This window comes from Thunnus albacares, chromosome 10, assembly GCF_914725855.1.
Source record: "Thunnus albacares chromosome 10, fThuAlb1.1, whole genome shotgun sequence".
Classification (NCBI taxonomy): Eukaryota; Metazoa; Chordata; class Actinopteri; order Scombriformes; family Scombridae; genus Thunnus; species Thunnus albacares.
Genome location: NC_058115.1, coordinates 7,693,035 through 7,717,345, shown reverse-complemented (window position 1 = coordinate 7,717,345; position 24,311 = coordinate 7,693,035). Strand labels below are relative to the sequence as shown.

Sequence of the window (24,311 nt, the reverse complement as noted above, 5' to 3'; positions counted from 1 at the left end):
CATTGTGGCTCATTTCATAACCAACATCCAATGTGGCCAGACAGATTCTTCTGATAATTACGTTACCAACACAACTTCCTAATGAGATGAGTTTGAACCTTTGCTTGCATATGTCAGAGTACGCAGGTCCACAAAGACTTCAGTCATATCTGTAAAAATGTATAAGGAAAACAATTCTATATTTACTTGTGTGTGTCCACTTGTGATGCTCTCTTGTGTCCTCCTGTGCGGCTGCACACGGTGCTGTAAAAGTGGGCTCTCCAGCTTGAAGTAACCTAGAGTACACACACACACATACACACACACACACGGTGGCAGAAACACTGTGTGAATAGAGTCGCAGCGTGATATCATGCAAAACACTAAACACCTACTGGATTAACATTAGTGCTGACAAGTATAATTATCATGGACAAATGAGGCCATTGTCAAAAAATGGCAGCCTTTGCTGGCCTCTATGTTGGATTGCTTTACAGCCATAAACTGTGATAGTGGAGCCATGGTGGAGCAGGTGCACTCTGAGCAGAGCCCAAAGCGGAGCTCGACCTGCTAATTACTGAGCAAACACCTGCAAACCCGTGTTATGTTCCCTAAATTGTCAAACCACAACACATAAAAACATAATTTGGAGTCTATACCAATGGTAGTGGCTCTGTGAGGCTAAATGCAAACATCAGCATGCTAACATGTTCAGATATTTCAGTCTGGACCAAAGAGGTGGCTGCCCAATTGACATTACCATTCCAAAAGTCAAGCTTCTGGCAGGGCTGAAAAGAGAAATTAGCTGATGATACGGGGGCTGCATTAATGGACTTGAGTTCAGTCTCAAGTTGTTCCAAAGCCAGCCACTAAAATATTATTGTCTCTGCTGCCGTACAGGATTCAAAACTCTGCTATGGTTTTGAGCACAAAAATAGTTATGTTATGGCACATGACAGAAAAAAAGTGCACTCGTTCTTCCAGCACAAACCAAGTGAACGTTTCTGGCAACAGCAGAGTGTGAGAAGTCGAGTAAATCCTTGGAGAGAAGCAAAATCCTCTTTGTTTACAGGAATCAAAGTGATTTATGGGAAAAACAGTCTTAATTTTTAGAAACACTAGCACCACCAAATTGTGACAAATAGACGCTGCCAATTCCTTATCCCCCTACCGACTGCGTTATCATTATTTTTTTACAGCAAGCCAAGGTACCATAATCAATTTGAGAATTATATTTATCAATGACACAAATACCCTTTCCAACAACAATAGACTTCAAGAGGAAAGCAACTTTTACTCAGTTACATCATGAGTAGATAAAAGGCTTTAACCACAGTAAAGCTGTATGAGTCTCTGGCAGAAACTCTGATTTGTGGCTCCAAACAAAGCCAGCCTAGGCCAGCAGCCAAACTGAGTGGGAGGCATCAAAAGTAGTTTCCTCCCAACTACACACAGAGGGCAACTTTGAAATACTAAACATATTCTCCAACATCTTCCTCTCTTCTTTCTATCTCATCCAGTATAGCTATAGTACAAGAGCACCTTCCTTACTGCCATGTACAGAGGGCACAGAGAGCAGAGCTTTGAAATAGATGAGCTGCTTCTTTCTTTCTCTCTAGACACACAGGCAGAGAGGGCAAACTTTGAACAAATTACTCACTCTTTGTTTTATAGTAAGTGTCTGTACTGTATGTGTAATCTGTAGTGGGCTTGGTGAGGCTGCATGGATCTGGTGTGTGGCTGTGAGCTGGTGTAGCGGCTTGAAATATGTGTCTGGGCTGCGTAGGCTCAGCACTGTAGCAGACAAAACTGTAGCAGACAACGGTGATCATATCAGTCAAAACCAGAGGGAAATTAAATAGCATATCAACAGCATTAATCCCAACCTCTATGGGGTTAGGGTTAATCTCTTATGGTTTATTAAGCAGATAACAGAATGTGTGAGGAGCTGTGTGAGGAACTGACCTAAGTGGTTACTGTTGACAGGGGACACTCCATGAGACACAGACCTTCCGCTTTTATCTGCTACAGACACTGGGCAGCCACTAGATGGAGAGAGAGACACACACACACAGACACAGATGTAGAGTAAAAAACAGGAGCTCAATTGTTATCGACATTATACACTTCTATATGTTCTAATTTTAGTCATATCCTTCACGCTGCCACTGCAATGACCCAATTTCCTCATCATTAGTTTCATCTCATGGAAAGTAATCATCTGATCTAAACTAATCTGATCTAACCGTGACCGATTGTTCTCTAATGATATATGCCAGTATGCTGAAATGTAGCCTGATATAAACCCTCACAATAAATAAGGTTCACTTTATCAGTAAAGAACTGCCTGACTACCCTGCTCATAGCACGGTTACTGTTCCACAAATTACAATTAAGCAACGCATATTCTCCTTCTATTTAAAGGACCGGTGTGTCAAATTTAGTGGCATCTAGTGGAACGGACTTGGGACAAATGGAATATAATATTCATGAGTATGTTTTAATTAGTGTACAATGCCATGAAAATAAGAATTATTGTGTTTTCGTTACCTTAGAATGAGCCCTTCATAACTACATAGGGAGGGGGTCCTCTTCCACAGAGGCTGCCATGTTGCACTACCATGTTTCTACAGTAGCCCAGAATGGACAAACCAAACACTGGCTCGAGAGAGAGAGGGCCTTTAGTGTTTTTCATGATTTTCGTGACCACCGTAGGTTCTCCTACACGCTCAGAAGGGGAGGGGGAGGGGGGTGGGTATTCATTTGGTTGCAATCTGCAACCTCACGGCTAGATGCCACTAAATCTTACACACTGGTCCTTTAAGACTAATGTTATTTGGGCTTTGCTGGTTTCAAATTTGATGACAAAAAGGAATAGGAATTAAGCAATGCCTACTGCTGTTGTAGGCTACCAGCTTAGCTGATGCTTTTAGCTAACTAGCTTGTGGGTATTACCAGGAAACACAAAACTTGTTTTAACACTTTATAGGTTAGTTTATAAAACCTGAACAATATGTGATGTGTCTGAGGTGTCTATTTGTACATAGTGCTATGAAAAAACGATGATTAGCTAAATGCTGTAGTTAAAAACAAAACTACAGCATTTAAATAATAACTGCTTTTTTGACTACTTGGAGTCAACGGAACAACCCATAAACACAACATTGATATATCACCATATAAAAATGTTATGGCTAATGTGTTTGCAAAAATTTGGCTGTTTACACATGCAGCAGACACGGAGCGTGCAATTAGTGTTGTTTTATATGTCCACCAGACGAATGTAAGCAAAATATTTACTCTTCTTTTTGGCCTCCACTAGCTCTTAAGGGATATAACTGATTCTTTAGCGGCTAAACGCTCTGCTGTGTTCACCTGCTAGTGGCTTACTCTGTCTGTTTGTTGTTTAGTGTTGGGTAGGTAGCATACAGTGAGTTTTCAGAGCATTTTCACTGAAAACAGCTGCCCTTTACAACAAGGTTGGAAACACAATTGATAAGAACAGTGAGTTGGAATTAAACTGTTATATTGCAGACTGTAAAATCAAACAATAAGCTTAAAGATGCAAAAATGCTCTGTAGAGCTTAAGGGACTATAGAGTGTAGAGTGATAATTCATCTCCAGGAGCAACTCCTTTCACATTAAACATAGTTGTTTAATACATTATTAATATATAATTAGTGCAGCTTTAAGGAAACAAATTCAAACTATTTTTTTTCCAACTTCATGACATAAAGTGACATCAAATCAGAGGTATATGTACAGACAAAACATAGGCCATATTTCATAAAATACATGTCTCGGTGTATTGTTTGTGTGTACAGTGTGAATACAGTGTACAATTAGTGCAGTACTATTCTACCTTGAAGCAGCCCTCTTGTGTCCCATCACCAGCTCTCTACAGTAGAACTTAGATGTAGTGCGTTCTGGGACCTGGAAGATAACATTTACACAGCACAGAAGAAAGAAGCACAATCAGTTTAACAGACTGGATAGAAAACACATGGACAGAGTAGACATATACAAAGACTGTGGTCTCCTGGTGGTCCTCACTTCTTGTTTCACTTGTCATAATTTTGACGGGGCTTTTTACAATGGCCTCATGTCTTGCCAGAGTTTGCAGAGTTGCAGAGTTTCAGCTAATTATCAGAAGGTTTCTGCAGTTTCTAAACCTTTCTGTAAAACAACTTCTACAAGGGTGAAGAACAGAGTACAATAAAATTTTTAAAAGCACACAGGGAGATATTTATTACTGAGAATCTAATGAGACCATTTGGCTTTGCTATTTCTCAACATTTCAATGTTGCAATTTTAAACTCCTCAAAGCCATGTCCAAATCTTACATATGCTGCAGAAATATTATCTGAATGAGGGATATTATTTTTCAAAAATGTTCAATTCATGATATGACAAGAAAGGTATTGTGAAATACAGTAAATACCAGATCAATTATGTAAGTGTAAACTGGATTTTTGAACATTTCTTTCTTCTCAAACTCTCTGCCCTACCAACCAGCTGGTGACCTTTTGACCTCACACCTCCTGGGTCACATGACCTAGTTACAGAGAGGAAGACACACCCGGCAGCGCAGGAAGCGAGCAGTGGGAATACCTATCATCTTCCTGACAAGTTGCCCACATCCTGCATCTGGCTCCCGTGAACACAGACACGCAGCGAGTTTGGTGTCTGTTGTTTTGTCTCTACACACATGAAGCTCACGGTGACGTTTTTAAAATCAGAGCATTGAGAGCATTGCAAAAACCTTCAGTCTACATAGCAGGGATTTTAATTGTCAAACAGCCTTCAGACTATTCAGTCGGTAAATTATTTGAATTCAGACAGTTAAAATTAAAAAATGCATGGCTTTGCCGAAGCACATTAGTGTCATATTATATAGTGTTGTGGGTCCCTTAAAGTTAACAGTTTCAAAGCAAACTCAAGTCTTTTAAAACACCTCCACTCACCACACTGCAATCACAGGAGAGAGAGATGTGAGTTATTAACTGCTCTATCGACTCCATATGGCCTCCTGTTAGTTCAACAACATAACATAGCAAACAGACAGCTTTATTGGGCTCCCCACCTCTCTGTGTAGTAGTTATTACTTGTTCTATCAAGTCCATATGGTGTTCTGTTAGTAAATACACCCAACAGCATATTTTGTTCGGAAAACACCTAGCGGGGGAGCAGTGGTATTAGACAGAGAGTCCGCGGAGAGAGAAATTGAATGATGTGTTTTAATAAGAATAAGAATAAGAAATACTTCATTTATCCCAAGGGAAATATAAGTGTCACAACCTCACCGTCCAGCACGTATCATACACAACAATAGAATGAAATACAATAAATAGTTAAATATTAAAATAGAAACAGTTGTTATTATGCATTATGCAGTAATTATATACATAGTATATAATAAAATGAGTATTGAGTTAGATAAAAAAAAAATAGTTACTATCCATTGTGCAATGATCATATACATAACATATGATAAAAAAATTAAATAAGAGTGGAATTATTATTATTATGCAGTGTGCAACGTGCAAAAGAAACATTGTTATTATTATAAATTGTGCAGAATGATAATAATTAGTATATAGTGCCATTCTTAACCAGTAATCAATTATTTGTGAGAAGGGGAAAGCACAGGTTAGAAAGCGTCAGCCTAATCCCATGTTGCAGCAGAGAGGGGAGGAATTGTAAAGTTTGATGGCTACCAGCAGAAAGGACCTTATGTGTCACTGGGTGGAACATTAAGGAAGTTCTGAGTAAGCAAGGTGTGTTTATCACAGAGAAGCTGGAGGCACTTCATAACAAGCCTTGGGGTAAAACACAACCTCTCTCCTTCCTCCCAAGCACACACACTCAGTATGCCAACCTCATGCTGTGGGCACCACTTCCTTAGCTTGATATGACCAGAGCACAGGAAGCTGCACAAACACATTACTGCCAACCTCATGTGATGCGAGCTACATCCTGCGCCTGGCATGACAATAACAACAACTTCCCCTTTCGATGACAACCTATCACATTTACAGGAAAGCAAAAACAATATAAATTCAACATATGCCTTATTTATGGCATCTAAAATGCTCACCTGTAACCTAATGTATCATTCAGGAGCAAAAAGGAGAGTTGCTACCTACCTTAGGTGGTGTCTCAGCAGAGTCCCAGAAAACATCATCAGTTGAGGACAGGGGGGGAAAGGGGGACAGAGGGGAGATGGCCATATCTGACATAGAGCTGCTGTGAGGGGTGTCTCGACTAGAGCGCAGATTGGCATTCTGGGAAAACAAAAATGTTCACCCATGGTCATTAGTGACTGTAAATGAACGCTAACGCTTATAGCATCATCACCCAAATTACTACAATCTCAGGAAAGATACAGATGTAACCTATAGTACAGAGCAAGCATGAAAAAAAGACTGAGATTATGAGCAGTGCTTCAAGTAAAAAAACAAAAATAAAATAAGAGAACAGGATATAATAGACTGTATGCAAATAGTTTGGATGTGTGTGTGATGTAACTGTGTATACCTGGTTGAAGTGAGCTCTCTGCATGGCTGGGGTACAAGGACTAGAGCTGCTCCCAGAGCCCAGCCTCGAGTGCATCTGGCTGGGCAGACCACTAGCCAAAAGCAGCCTGGCTAAATTTGATTCCTGGAAATCCATCTAAAACATAAAACATATGCAAGACTGATTTCTGTGTGTGTATATGTGTTTGTGTGCATGCAACCATATAAACACTGAGTCCTCTGTTTAATCAGGTGGTCTCACTCAAAAGACAAGTCAGGCAGTGACATAAGAAGAGTGCCACTGATCAGTCAGTGTCATTCTAACTCAAACATCACAGCTCAGTTTTTCTTAGAAGTTTCCAATGCCAGATATACTGTAGCATTGCTGCTGAGTCAGGCATTAACACTCCATCAATAGAAAAACTGATGTTTAAACAATTCTAAACATTTAGATGCTGATCATGTAGCCTCTTTCAGCAGTTTTAGTATATGAAAGAAGACATATATGTCATGTCAAATTTAGCAGTGTTGTTCAACTGACAAAAAATTTCTTCTGGAAATGGCACCTTCGGTCTATTTCCTGTTGAAAGACCTTGTGCGGTTTAAGCTGGGCTCAGACTACAGGAGATTTAAAATCCTAACCAATTTTGAAATCGGGTTGCATCACGCACATAATGTGAAACTTCACAGATGTTCTTCTCTCTAATCTCAAGCATGCACACACTACAAGAGCGGAAAATAATGGCGCATCACACACTACAGGATATTATTCAGATTATTGTGCCAGAGGGAGCAGTGCACCGCCTCACGTGATCTCATGTGATCTCATGGGGAAGCAGATGTAAACAAAACACTTTGCAGTGAGAAAAGCAGAAGGTTAAATGAGTCTGGATGGAAAAATGTTTGGGGAGACACAGTCAACACGGGTTCTCTGTTCTCCAGAGAGAACGGGAGGTCAGTTTTAATATTTGCCAACAGTGGTATGCTTGCTAACGTTAGCCACAAGGGCTAGAATGTTTACCATTGCTTGGCAACACCATTGACTCTCTCTTATTGGCTATTGCGGTCCTGCTCGGAAAGTAGAGACGTAATCATCCAGATTTTAACTCCTAAATATCAAACATGTTTTGAATTATCGGGGAGGCCCCGATGAGTCTGTGAGCAGTTCTGGAGGTTTAAGATTGGATCTGTAAACCCATCATATTACCAGATAACTGGGCTGAACATTGGTACCGACCAACGTCCCAAACCAGATTTCTCCTCGTACTGTCGGGAGGTGTGAATCGGGGATATATCAGTCTGAAACTGCTGTAGAGTGAGCCCGGCTTTAGCTTTTCTAAGAATAGAAGGTATGAACCACATGTTGTCACTGCATGCAAACATGACATCATGCATTTACATGAAAAAATAACAAATTTTAAAAATCCACAAAGATAAAATTAAAGCTTCATTTCCAAAACGGAATGCTCTGCCATCACTTCCTCCTTGAGTTTTAAGCATGACAGGCCACTGTCAACCTTCTATCCTACATTAGTCTTACTTTACACCATTGTGACCTTTAGGAGTCAGGTCTGTCAACATGAGATAAGGATGAATGGACAAACTAAGTAGGCAAGAGGGATGAGGAGGAGGGAGAACACAATAAGATTGACTAAGAAAACAGAAAACCTGAGAAAAAAAAAAAACAAACCCAATGAAAGTAGGGAGGAATGAGGATTCTGGAAAGACAGACAGACTGACAGATGTGGGATGTAGAAGTGATAACAGGTGCTAGATGGCTGAGGAAGGCACGGTTTTACCGCTGAGCGCTGGCTGTTTGCAGGGCGACTGGGCGAGGAAGCGGCAGCAGCAGCTGTGTTCCCAGTATTAGCTGTTAGCTTCTGGACAGCTGCCATAGGCTTTTCTCTCTGCCTCTGCCTCTCTCGCTCCCTCTCTCTCTCCCTGTGTCTGTGGTCGTGCTGCAGTGACAGGAGCTGGGTTTGGTCCTTGGGCAGGGTGCGGTGGGATCTCCTGCCCGCTGAGGGCTGCTGATGCTGGGCCAGAGGCTGGGGCTTGGCTTGCGGCTGCAGCTGAGGCTGCGAGTGCTGGGCCTTATGCTGAAGCAGCTGGTTTGGAGCCACGGCTCTCTATGTAGCAAACATGGAAAGCACACATAGAAACTGACGGAGCCTGGAAGTGACCGTATGAATTTATGTATATTAAGAGGTAATCATTTTAACACTTTTTAAAGCTGCCTAGATTTTGATTTGAAGTCACACAAACAAAATAAGAAATCACTTCTAATAAATCTGCCTATTCCTGACTGGACATCGTTAACAACAATACTGTAACTATTGAACTACTGTTGAACTGGACAGTCTAGTTTTGTTCAATAAAGCAAATAAGTTGCATATTACGGTATATTACTAACCAATTTGTGTGTCCATGGAATAGGGCACACAAAAAATAAGGCCTCTTACAACTGGTAGGGCTAAAACAATAAAATTAATTGTCAAAATTCTGATATGCAATTAATTATTTAAGTCATTTATCAAGGTAAAATACTAAACATTTGCTGTTTTTACTTCTCAAAATGTGAAGATCAACTGTTTTTCTCTATGACTGTAAATCAAATAAGTTTTAGGGTTTGTATGAATGTTGAAAAAACATGTTGACTCAAGATGTTACTTTGGGCTCTGGGAAATTCCAATGAGCATTTTTCACCTTTTTTCTCACATTTTTAAGACTAAATGATTAATTAAATAACAGTAACAAATAATCAATAATGAAAATAATTGTTAGTTGCATTCCAATTATTGTGTTAAAACACAGAGCCAATGTTTTTTTTTTATTTTTTCAGAATTTTTACTTCACAGAATATCTACCAAATCTTTTGTTGTGTTACAATTTTCTGATGTAGTACACTGCAGAATCATATCATCTTTTCTTTATATTAGAATGGACTCATATTTACTAATCAACTATGACTTGAGAAGGAAATAACTCATCAGATAAAAATCACATTAGCTTTCAATGAGTCAAGATGCTCTTGATTAAGTAAGACAGAAAGCAATAGTAAGAGCTAACAGTTTTAAAGTTCAGAGGTGAATACGCAGAGAGTTCAGGAGTTTATGTAAATACGACTCCATATATTAACTTATTACACCTACACTAACCTAGCTGCAAGTGTTCAATGCAAATCAAGTGATAAAGTCAGTTGTTCATGTGTTCATGCTAGCTGCCAACAAAATGGTCACTCCCAGGCTCTACAGAAATTGACAAGAGGCAAGCCATTGCTGTTGCCTCTAAACCTTGTAAAGCAAACACTGGATCATCAAGCTTGTTGTGACAAACATTCAAAAAAGCACACAGGTAAGAAGCTGATTTGATTCACGTCTTTGGTATAAAGCACAGACCTACATGTGAAAACAGTAATAAAATAGCGATCAGCCTGGCGCTGGCGATGGGGCTTGGACTGGGGACAGAAACTGGAACTGGCTGTCTGGCTTAAGAATCTGATTTGCAAGCAAAGCTTTCTCCAAAGGAAATGCAATAAAAGCACAAATATAGAGCAGCTAGTGTCATTTACAGATCTCACACGGGATTTTCTTAGGCTTACAGCTGTCCTAACATCTATTCCTGCAAGTGAATTTATAGATATTTTATATTTGCCGGAGGGTGAACGCAAAAAAAGGAAAACTGATTTCCCATAGATGTTGCATGTGTGCACATTTGACGTACGATTATTTTAAGTTCATGTGTATCAGCAGCAAGACAAAGCTCCAGCTGTGCTTAAACAGCCCAGAGAAGATGAACTAAGCTACGGGTAGTCTTTTAAAACAAACTACATATATCATCATATGAAAGTGTATTGAAGTGTATTTATACAGAGGAGCAGCAGAGAACAAACTGCGTGAAGGCTGAGGCTTACACTGTATGTATGTAGGCATCTCCACTGAAATACACTGCAATTCATACACTTCTGCTATTCTAACATACTTTTACTATTAGGGTCATAAACATGACTGCCATATGCCAACTGGATAAAACAGGATTTGTGCTGCTATAGATGGGAACTACCAGAGATGTAATGGTATTCTCTTGAGAATGTGAGGACAACACAGGAGACAGAAATACTCAGCATACTTTCCAAACCGTGTTCAACAACGACACTATAGTCAAGGTAACACATCAGCTTTCTTAATCCCTGAATATTACGAAACACTCCATGGCAACCAACTGCATTGTGCCATCCAAATCATCCCTGAAGACTGGTGACTTGAGTAAGAGTGCTTACTAAAATATGCAGACAAAAATGGAAAAGTTAAGTAGTACCCCAATAAATCCATCTGATATTTGATATTTAAGATTTAATCATGTAATTTTCATCTTATACGACACACACTGATATTTAAGATGCACTAGACACAATTTTCATACATAAAAATTGATCTAGGTTGCTGTTTAAAACTGAAACGTAGAGCCAGTGGTGGAGGCAAATGAAGAATAATGTTTCTACTAACAATGTTGAAGAATAACTTCTTAACATTTTACAGTGTTTTGACGACCGAAAAAACAAAATTAAGAAAAATCCCTATTATTGCAAATCAGAGATGTAAATTTTACAGCAAAACAAAGTGTAATGCTAAAATAAATGTTTGAAATATTATTTGTGATAGTGAGAATTACACAAAATCTATCCATCTGTGCATGGTCGCCATGGGCTGGAGTGATAAAAATCACTTAAGTTCCAAAAATAAATCTGGCTACGCCGCTTTTACAGAGTTAATGAGATTCAATTTCTTTAATTATACAAATCTACAGTCTCTGGAGTTACAATCAAGACCGACTCTCATTACAACACAGAATCATAACCACATCATAACCAGAAAAGAACAGAGAAATGGGGAACTTGGGGAGACTGTTAAGAGAAAAGGAGAAAGCGTTCAAGAAATAGTGAAGTGGAAGCAAAACAGAGTCACGTTTGGTCAATTTATATGTCTGAAAACCTTACTGAGATTAGATACTAGCATTTTGGAAGAAAAACTGAGACACAAGATGAGAGAGAGAGAGAGAGTGTGGCTACGAATGAAGGCGAATACATGCTGTGAACGACGGAGGGAGGGAAGAAGAGAGGAAACAAGTGAGGAGAGGAAAGAGAAGGCATGCTGCGATCGGCAGAGACAGACGGAGAGAGAGATGAACAGGCGAGGCTTTAAAACAAAAGTGAAGGCATGCTGTGATAAACAGTGGCTTAAAAGCTTGTCAAGATCTGACACTCCTGGTACAGTACAGCGTATGTCACTGCTGTCTCTCTGAATCCTGATGGGAGTCCCTGACAAATACAGAATTAAAAGCTCTGATCCTTTTCTCTCTCCTTGATTGAGAACTTCAAAATGATGAACTCCCTCTGTCCTGCCTGAGGTCTAAAACATCCACACTGTGCCTGAATTACACTCTGTCTTTCTCTATCATTTTGATACATACTGTATGTATTATAGATCACGGACGGCATCAATCTGTTTCACTCTCGTTTTCTTGCTCTTTTACCCTTTTAATCTCTGTGTCTTAAAATCTGTTTTTCTTCTCCTGCCTCCTGCCGTCACTCTTTCTATTCCTTTTATCTTACCATGGCTCAGACACATAGACAACATCAATAAACTCCCTCCCTCGCTCTCTCTCCGTCTCTCTCTCACACACACAACTGCTATTAGATTTTAGTCATTGCATCAAAGAATAATCTCTCTTTTTCAGCTTTACCAAATGATCTTCTCATCTCCTCCAAGTGGGATCGTTAGTACTTCAGAGGTCGCTGCATCTTTTTTTCTAGCACGTTACTGTAACACTACGCAATCACAGAAGAATACACACTGTTCCTTGTTAAGTTAGTGGTAACAGATAAAGCAGGAAATCAAGGAAAACCCCAAGCCTTAAGAGACAGAAATTATGAAAAAGAGAAAGGAAGAAACAAACAAAACTAAACCTCATGAAAAGAAAGAAAGAAAGAAATAAAGAAAGACAGAAAATGAAAGAAAAAGAAAGAACTTCTCTTGAAAGGTCAGCACACACGAGCACACTAAACACAGTGCGTCATCACTGACTTAAAACCATCGTTCGGAATCCTTCCAAATAAACCTCACAGGCATGAAAAATGGAAAAATGAGTGACAAGTAACTACAGAAATATGGCGTGAAGAAAAACGTGTTCGTTACCTGCTCTGCTGGAGAGTCCAGAGGCCTTACTGACACATCGGCACTCAGCTGTCTGCCTGTCTGGTCCTGCTCAAGACACACACACATACACACATACACACACACACACACGGTGCCTTTCTTTAATTAGGGTACACTAGGTCTTGAGCTGAATTCTGAGAGGTGGGAACTAAAATATTCAGAGTCTGCAAGATGGCATGGAGCTTTTAGCCAAAGCCCTCGTCTCTAAATATTTCATTACGACCTCTCTTTTAATTTCTCCTGGAAAATTCTCGTCTGTCCAAATACTTCAAACTGGACTTTTTTTTTTACATTTACGATGTTTAATTGAATCTACGATATTTAAATATTTGCAGTGGTTGCACCAGTGCCTTTGAATTGTGTTTATTCAGCCTGGGTGAAGGGTCACATTGAACAGAGCTAAAGTTTAAACTGAAGCTTAACCGGATCACAGAGCTTCCATGATGAAGTTTGATAATGAATCCAAGCCAAGGTCAGCATTCAACACATAGTGACAAAAGTGATGGTGAGTGATGATACTACCTACAGTAAATGTTGCAAGGTTTACCCAAAAACTATTAATCTCAGCGGCTCTACAAATCACTAGTTGGCATGCAACCTGTTTGTGATCAGACATGTCACAAACAGGAAAGTCAGGTTGTTTGTGGGAAATGTGGCTTGACAGTAATGCAGGTGTGAGATATGTAGATGTCTCATATCCACCACAGACTCATTTGTAACTGCAAAAAGAAAATCACCTTATTTATTATTTATATGAATGCCATGTAAATGTTGTACATGTGGCACATGTAAGTCATTTGCAGTAACTGTATGTTGTCAGAAATGTTTGTAGAAATGCATGTATTTAACCAAACTTCTGATTGCTTATCTATTATTAATAACAATCTTCACACACAACTGCATACAAGCAAATCTCATGTGATAAGAGTGATACATTGACACTATTTATCATTATTACAAATAATTTCTTATTTACTTCTCCAGATGAAAGGCACCATTTATCCCTGTTCTATCACATTACACTTACTGCTGACACTGCTGCTTTAGAAAGAAGAACAGAAATCTATAATGAAAACATCTTTATGACAACAAATTAATTTGAGAGAAAATGGCTAGAGTTCAGTGTTTATTGTTGTCCTTTTAACTTGTAGCTCTGTTTTATCCAGGAAAGAGTCATGCTGAGCGTGCTGGTTTCTTAGATCCACCCTGCCTAAATTTAAGCATTTACATAAACTCCCACCTGGGAGCTGCCCATTACGATCAAAGAATGCTACTCTTTGCCTCGGGCCAGAGCTAGGATTTTGTAGACATAACATTTTATATACTGTTCAGTTATATTATCTGTAAATTATATCTCCCTCCACTATGGTCTACATGTTGTTTCAAAGTCGTCTCTGTCCTGCCAGGTGTGTAATTCTAATTGATATTAAAACCCTTATATTTGGATTTCTTACATTTTTCTGCCTTAAAACAGTTAAATTAAGACATTTATTCTGAAAAATATCAGAATCTGCCCTTAAAACCTCAACTTCTATAATTTATGTCTGACCCTTGAATGTAAACTTCTTTTCATGTCATCAAACCTTCCAACTTCTGAAAGATATTAGAAAAGGCCATGACTCTGGTGTCCTCGAGTAGCTGCAGTAAATGTTTGGTAGCAATCTACTGTTAAATAAAAGCCTGATAAACAATGTAAACCAGGCAAAACACCATTTATTCTAGTTCAGGCAGTGTGACTAATGGCAGTTAGTATGAGACTGCAAGTTACGCTCCCATTCATCTCTTTTCTATACCTGCTGCTCAGGGACACAGAGTCTCTCCCAGCATGCACTGGGAAGGAGGCATGGTAGCTAGGTTGCCAGTATGACAAAGGGAAGTCAATCTACTCACTCTTTGAAATTACAACAAAGCGGTTAAGAGAGTGTTGTTATTTTTGTCAACACAGTGGAGTTGTGTAATTACACTCTGTGTTATTCACTTTCACTGTGCAGTGTGCACATTCAAACCCCACAGTCACTTCTGTAAACTTTAAACCACAACACAGCACTGAAACACATGTGTGATGCTTGCCTAATCAATCAACGTGTGAAGTGATTGAAAGTGCTGCATGCAGACGAGTTCTTCATGTGGCAAAAGACAAGACAACACATCACACACTCACTGAACCTGTCATATAATTAAATGCACATGCATTAAAACGTAATGAAGCATAAGATAGATCCATTAAGCATGCTGAACTTAACGACTTAGAGTCTATCTGCATAATCAGGATCTAATACAGACAGATAGCTCTCTGCCACACACACACTTAAGCACATCAAATAGACCTATAATATAATAGACAGATATTAATAGCTCTGAAATACAGTGTCTTCTACATGAAGAAATCACAGTCACTAGTTTGTGCTGCGGTGTTAATATACACCTATTGAAACCCACTGGTGTGTGTGATAGATTCATTAAGCATGTGTTAAAATTAATGACTAAAAATGAATCTCTGAAATAGTAAAAAGAGCTATGTGTCTTTGTGTAAAGTGACTGGAATTAGCAGAGACACTTCCCCCTACATCAGCACACTTTGCAACAAAGTGCACACACGCGCACACACACACAAGTTTGCGTAACTATCCTTGTCAGGACACTGCACTGACCTCCGTTCATTGTGGACAGCCTAACCATAACCCTAAGTCTAACCTTAGCTATGAAAGTGAAAGACCGTCTTCTAAAAGGAAGCAGCAGAACAGAAGCAAAACAAATGGTTATCCACTTTCCAACTAATTTACAAAACTTTTTGAAAGTGTTGTGAAATGGTCATTTCTTTCATATACACATTTATGGACCTCTTCTGTTACATGTATTCAGTTTTGCAGGATGTCATACAAACTGCACCCGTAAACTTAGAGTAACGTTTGATGTAGAGTTTTATATTGTAAAATAAGAAGATATAAAAAAGCTCCTTTCTCTTGTGTGTCTGAAAGGTCACTTTCCATGTCATAAACTTTAATCTTCCACAGTTCTTAATTATAAAATTTACAAATCTACCCTTAAAAAACCTCTCTCCTGGCCTGCCAAGTTGGTGAGAGAATGTTACAATCACCTGGGTGGCAAAGGCTGACAGGTGCAACCACTACATTAGCGCAGCGTGCATTACACACACGTTGAGCTTTCAGACTTTCTGAAGAAAACAAGTTTATGTGTTAACTCACCGTAACATAAAATATGGATTGAACCTAACACACATTCACAGATACACAGGCCGAGCCTTGCACACCCTCTCACCTGCCACAATGTATTCTTTCTGACAGGTAACTTGAGTTTTTGGTAAATACAGACATTATGTAACTTTGGTGACGTACATACCCCATCCAATCTAAAAAGTTGAGAGATTTTGTTAATTTGCATTCAGGGTCTGATTGGTTGAGGCAGTTTTGGTGCAAAAGTCAGATTACAATGCATTTATACAGGCTTCCCATCACTAACAATTTAGCTGTTTATTTAATATAATCTAATAAACAACAACTGTGGGGCGCAGGTGGAGCCACCCAAGGTAGAGTCAGAAACGCTTGCTTATACTGAGAACAAGGTAACGACTACTACACTTCTAAATCATCACACTGCAGGATCTAGCAACCGTCACTTCAAAACTAAGAGCTAATCTTTACCGGTCTCCTGTCACCCCTCCGGTTCCTGTCATCAAGCTGGATTCTGTTGTCATGGAGATCAGACTCCTCCCCGAGCAAGATCTCTTGAAGCTCCGCCCACTGAAAGGCACAGTCTGTCAGCTGCCGTCTCTGTTGCTGCAAACAGCAAAGCACCGGCAATCAAAAAAAAAAAATACACAAAACTATGTACACACACAGCTGGAACCCGTTGCAGGTCATTGTGGGGTCACATAGCATTCGTACAAATAAACATTTCCGACGTTAGAGGTGTTGCCAGAGCAGTTAGCGTGACCAGAGTAAGGATGTGACTCAGCAGGTGGAAAGTGACAATGTAGTGCCTCTTAAGACTGAAAGTTTCTCTTCCTCTGAAAGCTGTTAATTTCAGCTGCTCTCTTACACACTACTAATGCTGAGTGAATACAGATGAAAGATGAGAAGAAACAGTACTTACATCCTCTAACTTTTGCCGTTGCTCGTGCTGTTGTTGGATCCTCTTCTGTCTGTCAGCCAGTAACTGCTGCTTGTATCTTTCCTGCTCTGCTAACTGCTGCCTGTGCTGCTGTAACGCCTAGACATGAATTAATATCTGATTATATTTATGATAAAATTATGCAAGTCATACAGCTGGCTTTTAATACTCTGAAGACTTTGATTTACAGTTTAAATAAATTGGTTTAACTCATTTCTTAGACAACGTGGGTGTAGAGTACGCACAGCAAAAAAAAAAAACTATCACAGGGCCTGGATCAAAAATCACACTTAAAGGCAAAAATCAGAAAATCGGATTTGACAATGTCTGACGTAAATCTCTGGTGGATCGAAACGTTGCTTAATTGAAATTGCTAGGAGCTACTAGTACAGTGTGCGGATGTTTTTTCAGATTTTTAACTAATTTCTTAACTGCACCAGTAAAATCCAAAGTGAGTTACCACCCTGATATGAGGCAGATGTCCCCTGAACTCTGACAAGAATGAAAGTTCATTTCTAGGTGTGAAATGGGATTAGTAATATTGATTTCACTCCTATTCTACTGTTCACGTGTTCATTTTTCTGCAGCTAAAATTAAGATTAGGGAAGTCAAATTCGGGAAGTGACGAGGCTGCAGCTCAGTTATAATATAACCAGCAGCATGTTGGCCTTAAAAGGTACATTTACTGTGGCCATCATTAGTCTACAATTACCCAAATAAAAACAATTACAGATACATTCATTTCAACAACTGATGATCATTTTGATTTAAAGTGAGTGCTGATGGGATCACTGTAATCTACTAAAAATGACTATAAATAAGAAACTGAGGTATGGCTATGAATATGTACAAGGCTGAAAATGAGCTGAAGTCGTACCTGTTGTCTTTGTTGACCGCCACCTCCTCCGTGGACTCCCTCTCTGGCCCCTTCACGGTCCTCTGTCTGTAAACGAAGAAACTCCCGTCTTAACGTCCACTCACCAGGAACATTTACTATGGAGCTGAAAGAGAAAGATAGAGACAGAAAGAGAGAGACAGAGGAACAGTGTGAATCATATTTACAAAGTCTGTTAAGTACAAAAGTACACTTGAGGATAAACAGAGAAAAACTAAATCACTGTTCATTCACCATAAATATGGTCATGGGCACAGTCACACACACATACACACACTTTTAAGCTCATCCAAGGGGAAAGTGCTCAGTTCGTAGTGCCATCTGCTGTTTGACGTCCAGGGACGATAACAGAGTGGCCAGTGCATCTGTGCACGCATGCACAGACTCACATGCCCTGTAGTAATTCATTAGCACTATAATGAGCACTTTAAATAGAGGGAAAGTGGCTTTGAATTTTTAAAAATACCAATTAGCAAAGCACCAATAATGATAGTGATGATAGTAGATGATTGCATGTTTACTTTACATGTTGCTGACTGTCTCTATCTTTCCATTTTATTAAGTCAACATTTCTTTCCACATACTGAAATCTCCAGCAACAACTGTGGTTGTGAATTATTTTTCTGCTGCATGGGTATGGATCCTTTCATTACACACTTCATATAGATATCTGTGCCTGGTGTGAATGAGCTTTTACCTGGGTTCTCCTTCCTCCTCTGCCACCTCATCTTCTTCTTCTTCACTGCCGCTATACTCGTACTCTGGACCCTCTGAGAGAGACAAAGAGGAAAATAATTTTTGGGTTATTATTACTGCATATAATTACTTGTGAGATAAAACATTAATTATAAAACCAAAAAACTCAATATCTCCTCACAGGGACAGCAAATGAAAACTTACTGGGTATTTTACTTTACTTTATTTGATAAAATAGTGAGATATCTACAGCACCAGTCAAAAGTGTGGACACACTTTCCCATTCAAGTGAATGGAAGTGGATCAGAGTGGATCAAAATATCTAAACATATAACAACAGACAACCTGACACACCAGATGTAAAGCATTTGTGGAATGTGTCCCACTTCACATCAGTGTCTATGTTGACCACAGCTACAAGTCTGTCTTTGAACCCAGCAGTTTATCTGTTGTAAAATTCTGCCTCCAGTGTTGGTTAGAAGTGGGGCATGGGAATGGGCGGTGCCTGGAGTGAACGCTTTTGATGGGAACGCACTGGTGTGGGCATTCTCCTCCTCCTCTGTACAGTACTTTTCTGTGTCATCTGGCTTTCCCACAAGCCACTGTTTCATTAAAAATTCCTCCATGCCTGCCGTCTCGCTCCTGCGTCGTCTACCGCCAGTAGCAATTTTGTCATTATCAAAGCCACACGAAAGTGTAGTGCGGGCAAACTTGGGCAACAAAAAAGTAAATGAGAGTCTTGTTTAGTGGAGGACATATGGGGTAGAGTTGTTCTACCATGACTTCAGAACAGAGATGCTGAATCATCTTAATCCTCCTGACCTTGTGCACAAGCTGAGAAAACTTCTCACCCCTCCACATGGAGCTCCTACCATGGGACATATACAGTAACACATGTGTAATGTTGGGTCACAGGACATCACATGACCCATGCTTGCAACTTTGGCCACTACTCCAGCACAGTTACAGGGGGCTTATTATCCACAGGCTGGGAAGATGGGCCCAGCCAGCTTAGCATAACAACATTTGGCCAACATATGGTGTAAAAGTATCTCAGGACAACTCGAACATTTAGGTGACACGCCACATGTTGCCATTAACATCCTGAAAGGTAACACAATACAGGTGTGTTTGTTCAAACCGGAGAAAAGGAAGACACATTCTACTTGTGCAATCGACAGAGGAAATCTCTCCTCTGTTGCTGTGATGTCATCCTTGAAAGTTTGAGCTAAAACTATCTCTTACTGAGCCAAAGCTGCAGGAGAGAAGAGCATTGTGAGCGTAACAGCCTACTTTTCATGACCGAGATGGGGGTCTTTTTTTGTTTTTTCTTCCAAACATTGATAATCTTTGTCTTAACTGCACTCTTGGGCATACTGAAATGACACATCCTTTTTGCATCATTTCCGCATTGATTTTTTTTTTTCTTTTCTTCTGTAGCACTGACTTTTTCCCACACGCACTAACACTACCAGGATTTCATAGCTGTGGAGGGGCACACATACACACACAAATCTGGTCTTACACAACACACTGCATGCACACTCACACACACACACACACACACACACACAACACGTACAGCATGCAGAAAGTCTACCAGTCATTAGTGTGTTTTTATAAGCTAACAGAAGATTAGAACCAGATGGCCATTCTGTTTCCTCCTTCCTTCCCCTCTCAGCTTCTCTTACTCTCTCTCTGCTCTGTTTCTGTCTCTCTTTCTCTCTCTGTTATCACTGTCTCTTTCTGTCTTTCCTCTACCCCGTCTGTCTCGTAGTTTTCCAAATGAAAATACATAAACCTAATGAACAAGACCACTGCTGGAATATCAACCTGTGAGAACAAAAAAAAACAAGAGCAAAGGCATAAATATCTTCTCTTCCCCTTCCCCTAACTCTTTCGCTCACTGACTGTACATGTTGCCATCACATATTGAGCACACGCAATTTATCCCAAGTCTAATGAATCTCAAGAACAGGACAAGGAAAATAAAATATTCTCATACTAAAAGTCTCTCTGCCTTTCTCCCTCCCTCTCCATATTCCTAATTTGTCTTCTTTGTCTCAACATCCCTCCCTCTCTCTCTCTCTCTCTCTCTCTCTCCCTCTCTCTCTCTCTTCTTCCCGCTTCTCCATTTCTGTGTCTGTCTCTTGTGTAGAACACTGTCCCAACTGAACGCTGTAGAAAAGGAAAGGAAAGGTCAGCCATGTGCAGCCTTTTGGCTCAACGCAGCATTCTCTCTTTTTCACTCTCTCGTTCATTTCGTCTGGCCGTCTCACTGTCGCCCTTCCCTCATTTCTCTCTGTATCCAAGCCAATTAAAAATATTTGGAATAACTTTTTCACAGATGTTAAAATAGGAATGAAAAATATATATCAAAACCCCGGCGTTTTCCATAACATTTGATAACTAAACTGGTGCTTCCTTACATAAAAACAGTGATGGGTATCAATCTAAGCAGTCAATGCTGATATCACTACTACATCATTCACTTTAGTTCATTGTAACATAGCTAGTAGGCATTTTTAAACTGCCGCCACACTGTTTTTCCCAGTGTTTCAATTATGTTAACTTGAGCACATCGGTTAATTACATTTGACCTTCTGTTTGGGTTCTGTGTACTACAGTAATGGTGGACAGATTGGGTTTACTAGCAAAATGAATAAAGATGCATCAAAGTGCAATATATGCAAAATAAGTTGTTGGGCACATTGCGAAACACTAGAATACCTAATGATACATTCCCATAAACAGCATGCTATAAATTAGCGAAACTGCAGTGATTTTGACAGTCTGAGCAAAACAGCTGCTGGGCGCTCACTGCAGCTGGTGGACTGTCTCCTCAAGTGTTTTGGTAGTTTTACTTCCACCACATTTGGGCTAAAAACCAGATAATGTAGTGAATGTGTGATTCACAATATAAAATGTGAAGACGTCTATTTGTATAACTTGTTGAAATTCCATTAGCTACCAAAAATAACTTATCAAATTGCCCTTGTCCCTGGGAATCACATCCCAAACAAATAAACCATTCAAACAATGTCGGGCAGCGATGATGATTCAGTCTAGGAGAAATAAAAATGTGGTGAATCAGGACAGGTTTTCAACACTTTCTCCTTTTCTTTTAGGGTTAGGGTTAGTGTTTAGTTTAGTGCTTCAAAGAGTCAAGCTGTGCTCCTTTTGGGTTTTGGTTGTACATTTTGTGTTTGTGTGTGTTGGAGTCAGGACACTATTTCATGGCAAAAGTCACAAGGTTCTCTTCCTGTACTGTTAATCATCCTACATAAGTGTGTCATTTGAAAAATGTTACTGTAAATTCAGCGAAGGATAGTTCAATCACAGTGAGTCAGATATATAAATTCTATTCAGCTGCCGTGAAATTTGAATAAAAGAAGTCATGAAATTCCTGAGAAAAGAATTCTTGTCCCAGTTCAGGGTTAATAAATGATATTAAAACAAAAACTGCAACCAAAAGAGCAGACTACAGTTAATCTTCTGTGCATTCAAACATCTACTGTACATATATCTCCTTTCCTCTAACCCCTTTACACATCCAATACCAGTATATTTCCTGCATCATCCATTATCCTTCCACCATTCATTTCTCCTCACCTTTCTCTCTCTTCTTCCTGGTTCTGTCCAGGTGATCTTTGAGCATGATGCGGACTTGTCTTTCATTAGCCAGATCCCTGATGAAAGCGTGTCTCAGCAGGGCATCAGTTGTGGGTCGATGCAGATGGTTCTTGACAAGACAGCTATCGACGAACGTCAAGAACCGCTTGGACCTGTGAAAGTCAGGAAGGGGGAGAAGAGAGACGAAAATAAAATAAAATGTTAGCATGAAGAGAGGTTAAGAATGTGGGTGAAAACCTATAGAGTTCAATAATATAGCTTCCTTTCAACACTGACAACCCGTTAACTGACGGAGGTTTCAGGTTAGATCATAAGCACCTAGTTAGTCCTTGCCTGACACAGTCCTGCTCACTCACTGAGGCATTAAAATCGGTGAATATAATTTATGTATTTATTCAAAACTGCAAAAGCCTTCTTAACTCTCAGCTGCAGCATGCATTTCACTTTATTTACTTATTCTTTTCATGTTTATCACTGTTTGCCACTTAAAACATTAAATCATGGTCATATAACAAGATTGGACCCTTCAATTTAAGTTAAGAATGACTTTTTTAAGGGAATGCTAGAATATAGGCAGTATAATTAAAAACATAGAAATGGGATGCCAAACACATACAACAATGTATAAATATGAATATAGTCCAAAAACCAAGCAAACTAAACAATGAAAAGATCCAAATGCAGTCAAAATGATATTAAAATTACATTCGCTTACATTAAACAATAACAGAACAATGGTCAGAGGTATTTAAACCAATGAAAGACACTTTAAACTGTCACAAAATTCTTAAATGTTTGTTAAAACTCACCTAAAGAATGCAAACTAGTAATCACTTTTTGCAGTGCTACCAAGGAAAATCCAGTCAAAAATGTTGAGTTGAATGTTTGAAGCTTTAATCAAGTAATATCGCATGGTTAAAAAACCCACTACCAACATTTGAGAGGCATGTTGTCTGTGCTGTGAAGTCATAGAAAACAAGGAAGGAATATGTGTTGCTGCTTTATTTTTGGTGTGCCTGGAGCCATAGAGAGGCCCTGAGGTAGAAGGACTGGAGAGTTCTGCATATCCCAGTCTGTTGGAGCTATTAAAAGCTGTCCTATGAACTCGTGTTTCTCATGACATTAATAGTGAATGAAAGACAGCATGAGTTCAACCTCCAGTTCAATCTGAAGAGCTTATCCATTATATATGGAAGAGAAGAAGATAAGATGACAGTGAGGGAGAGGGGAGGAGTTCTTCATCAGGCATTTGTTAACTTAGAAAGTTAACAAGCTAAACTCTATTGTCGGACTGTCAAAATTGTTGCTAATTAACCATTTTAATGGAGGTCAAATGTATTACAGTCTATCAAAGTTCATCTTGTTGACTGGTGAACATGCCTGGACATGCAAGTGACTTGAACTCTCAGTTTCTTCGTGGGAGGAGAGTGTTATGTATCTCTCCTCTGACTGTCTGATGCGTAAAACCCACAACAAAGACTACTTTCAAGCCCAGTTTTCAGAGGAAAAACCTTAACACTGCCCTCTACATCCTGTGTATGTAAGGGTGTGTGCCCACAGGCTTACCATTTCTTTGATTTAAGTTTGGGTGGAGCGTTGCGTGGAATCAGAAACAGCGCTCTCATTGGATGCATGTCGCACAGAGCTACAAACAGAGATACAGAGTCAGAGAGTGAACAGAGAGAGAGAGAGAGAGAGAGAGAGAGAGAGAGAGGAACAGATGGGAACAGGGAGGGGAAGTTAGAGGAAAAATAAATCCTGAGTGAAAAACTATTCAACAATATCAATAAACAATGTGTGTATGTGTAGGTGTATTTCTAACTCACGAGGGGCTCCTTCAGCCATCTCTAAAGCAGTGATGCCTAAAGACCAGAGGTCACTCTGAGAACAAGAGAGACAGGAAAAAGTTGAGACTGATGCAGAGACAAAGCTGAGCTTGAGCTCTATTCATTTCCTTTAAACTTTGGATGTCCTCTGTATATTCAAACAGTAAATCAGTCTGTACGTGATGTTGTTAGTGTTTCACAGACTTCACGCCAAACGTCTGGCATTTTAGAAAAACAAAAAGAAAAAATTAAAGGACCTGTAGATTCCTTTCACTAATGTAGCAGATTTCTAAAGTCTATATTTAATAACTTCCAGAGAAGTATACAATTAGAGCTATGATATATCTAATCAGCAATTTGATAAAAAATTTAAATAAAGTTTGCTCAGCATCACGAAAGACTCTCTCAAAAGATGTTCTGTCAG

At 39.5% G+C, this 24,311-nt stretch overlaps 1 protein-coding gene across 2 annotated transcripts in view; it reads right to left on the bottom strand.

Moving 5' to 3' along the window:
* si:zfos-2326c3.2 (misshapen-like kinase 1) overlaps positions 1-24,311 on the bottom strand; it is a 64,326-nt gene that overhangs the window by 17,949 nt on the left and 22,066 nt on the right. Inside the window, exons 8-21 of one of the 2 annotated variants that reach the window (XM_044363086.1) lie at positions 23,888-23,942; positions 23,628-23,706; positions 22,041-22,213; positions 18,430-18,502; positions 17,715-17,838; positions 16,820-16,936; positions 16,369-16,503; positions 12,686-12,751; positions 8,294-8,620; positions 6,517-6,651; positions 6,126-6,263; positions 3,842-3,912; positions 1,945-2,024; positions 187-275 (exon numbers count right to left, since the gene is read on the bottom strand). In XM_044363086.1, coding sequence (XP_044219021.1) covers positions 187-275; positions 1,945-2,024; positions 3,842-3,912; positions 6,126-6,263; positions 6,517-6,651; positions 8,294-8,620; positions 12,686-12,751; positions 16,369-16,503; positions 16,820-16,936; positions 17,715-17,838; positions 18,430-18,502; positions 22,041-22,213; positions 23,628-23,706; positions 23,888-23,942 — 1,662 coding nt within the window. The remainder of the gene's footprint in view (positions 1-186; positions 276-1,944; positions 2,025-3,841; positions 3,913-6,125; positions 6,264-6,516; positions 6,652-8,293; positions 8,621-12,685; positions 12,752-16,368; positions 16,504-16,819; positions 16,937-17,714; positions 17,839-18,429; positions 18,503-22,040; positions 22,214-23,627; positions 23,707-23,887; positions 23,943-24,311) is intronic. The other variant, XM_044363087.1, reaches the window with a different exon arrangement.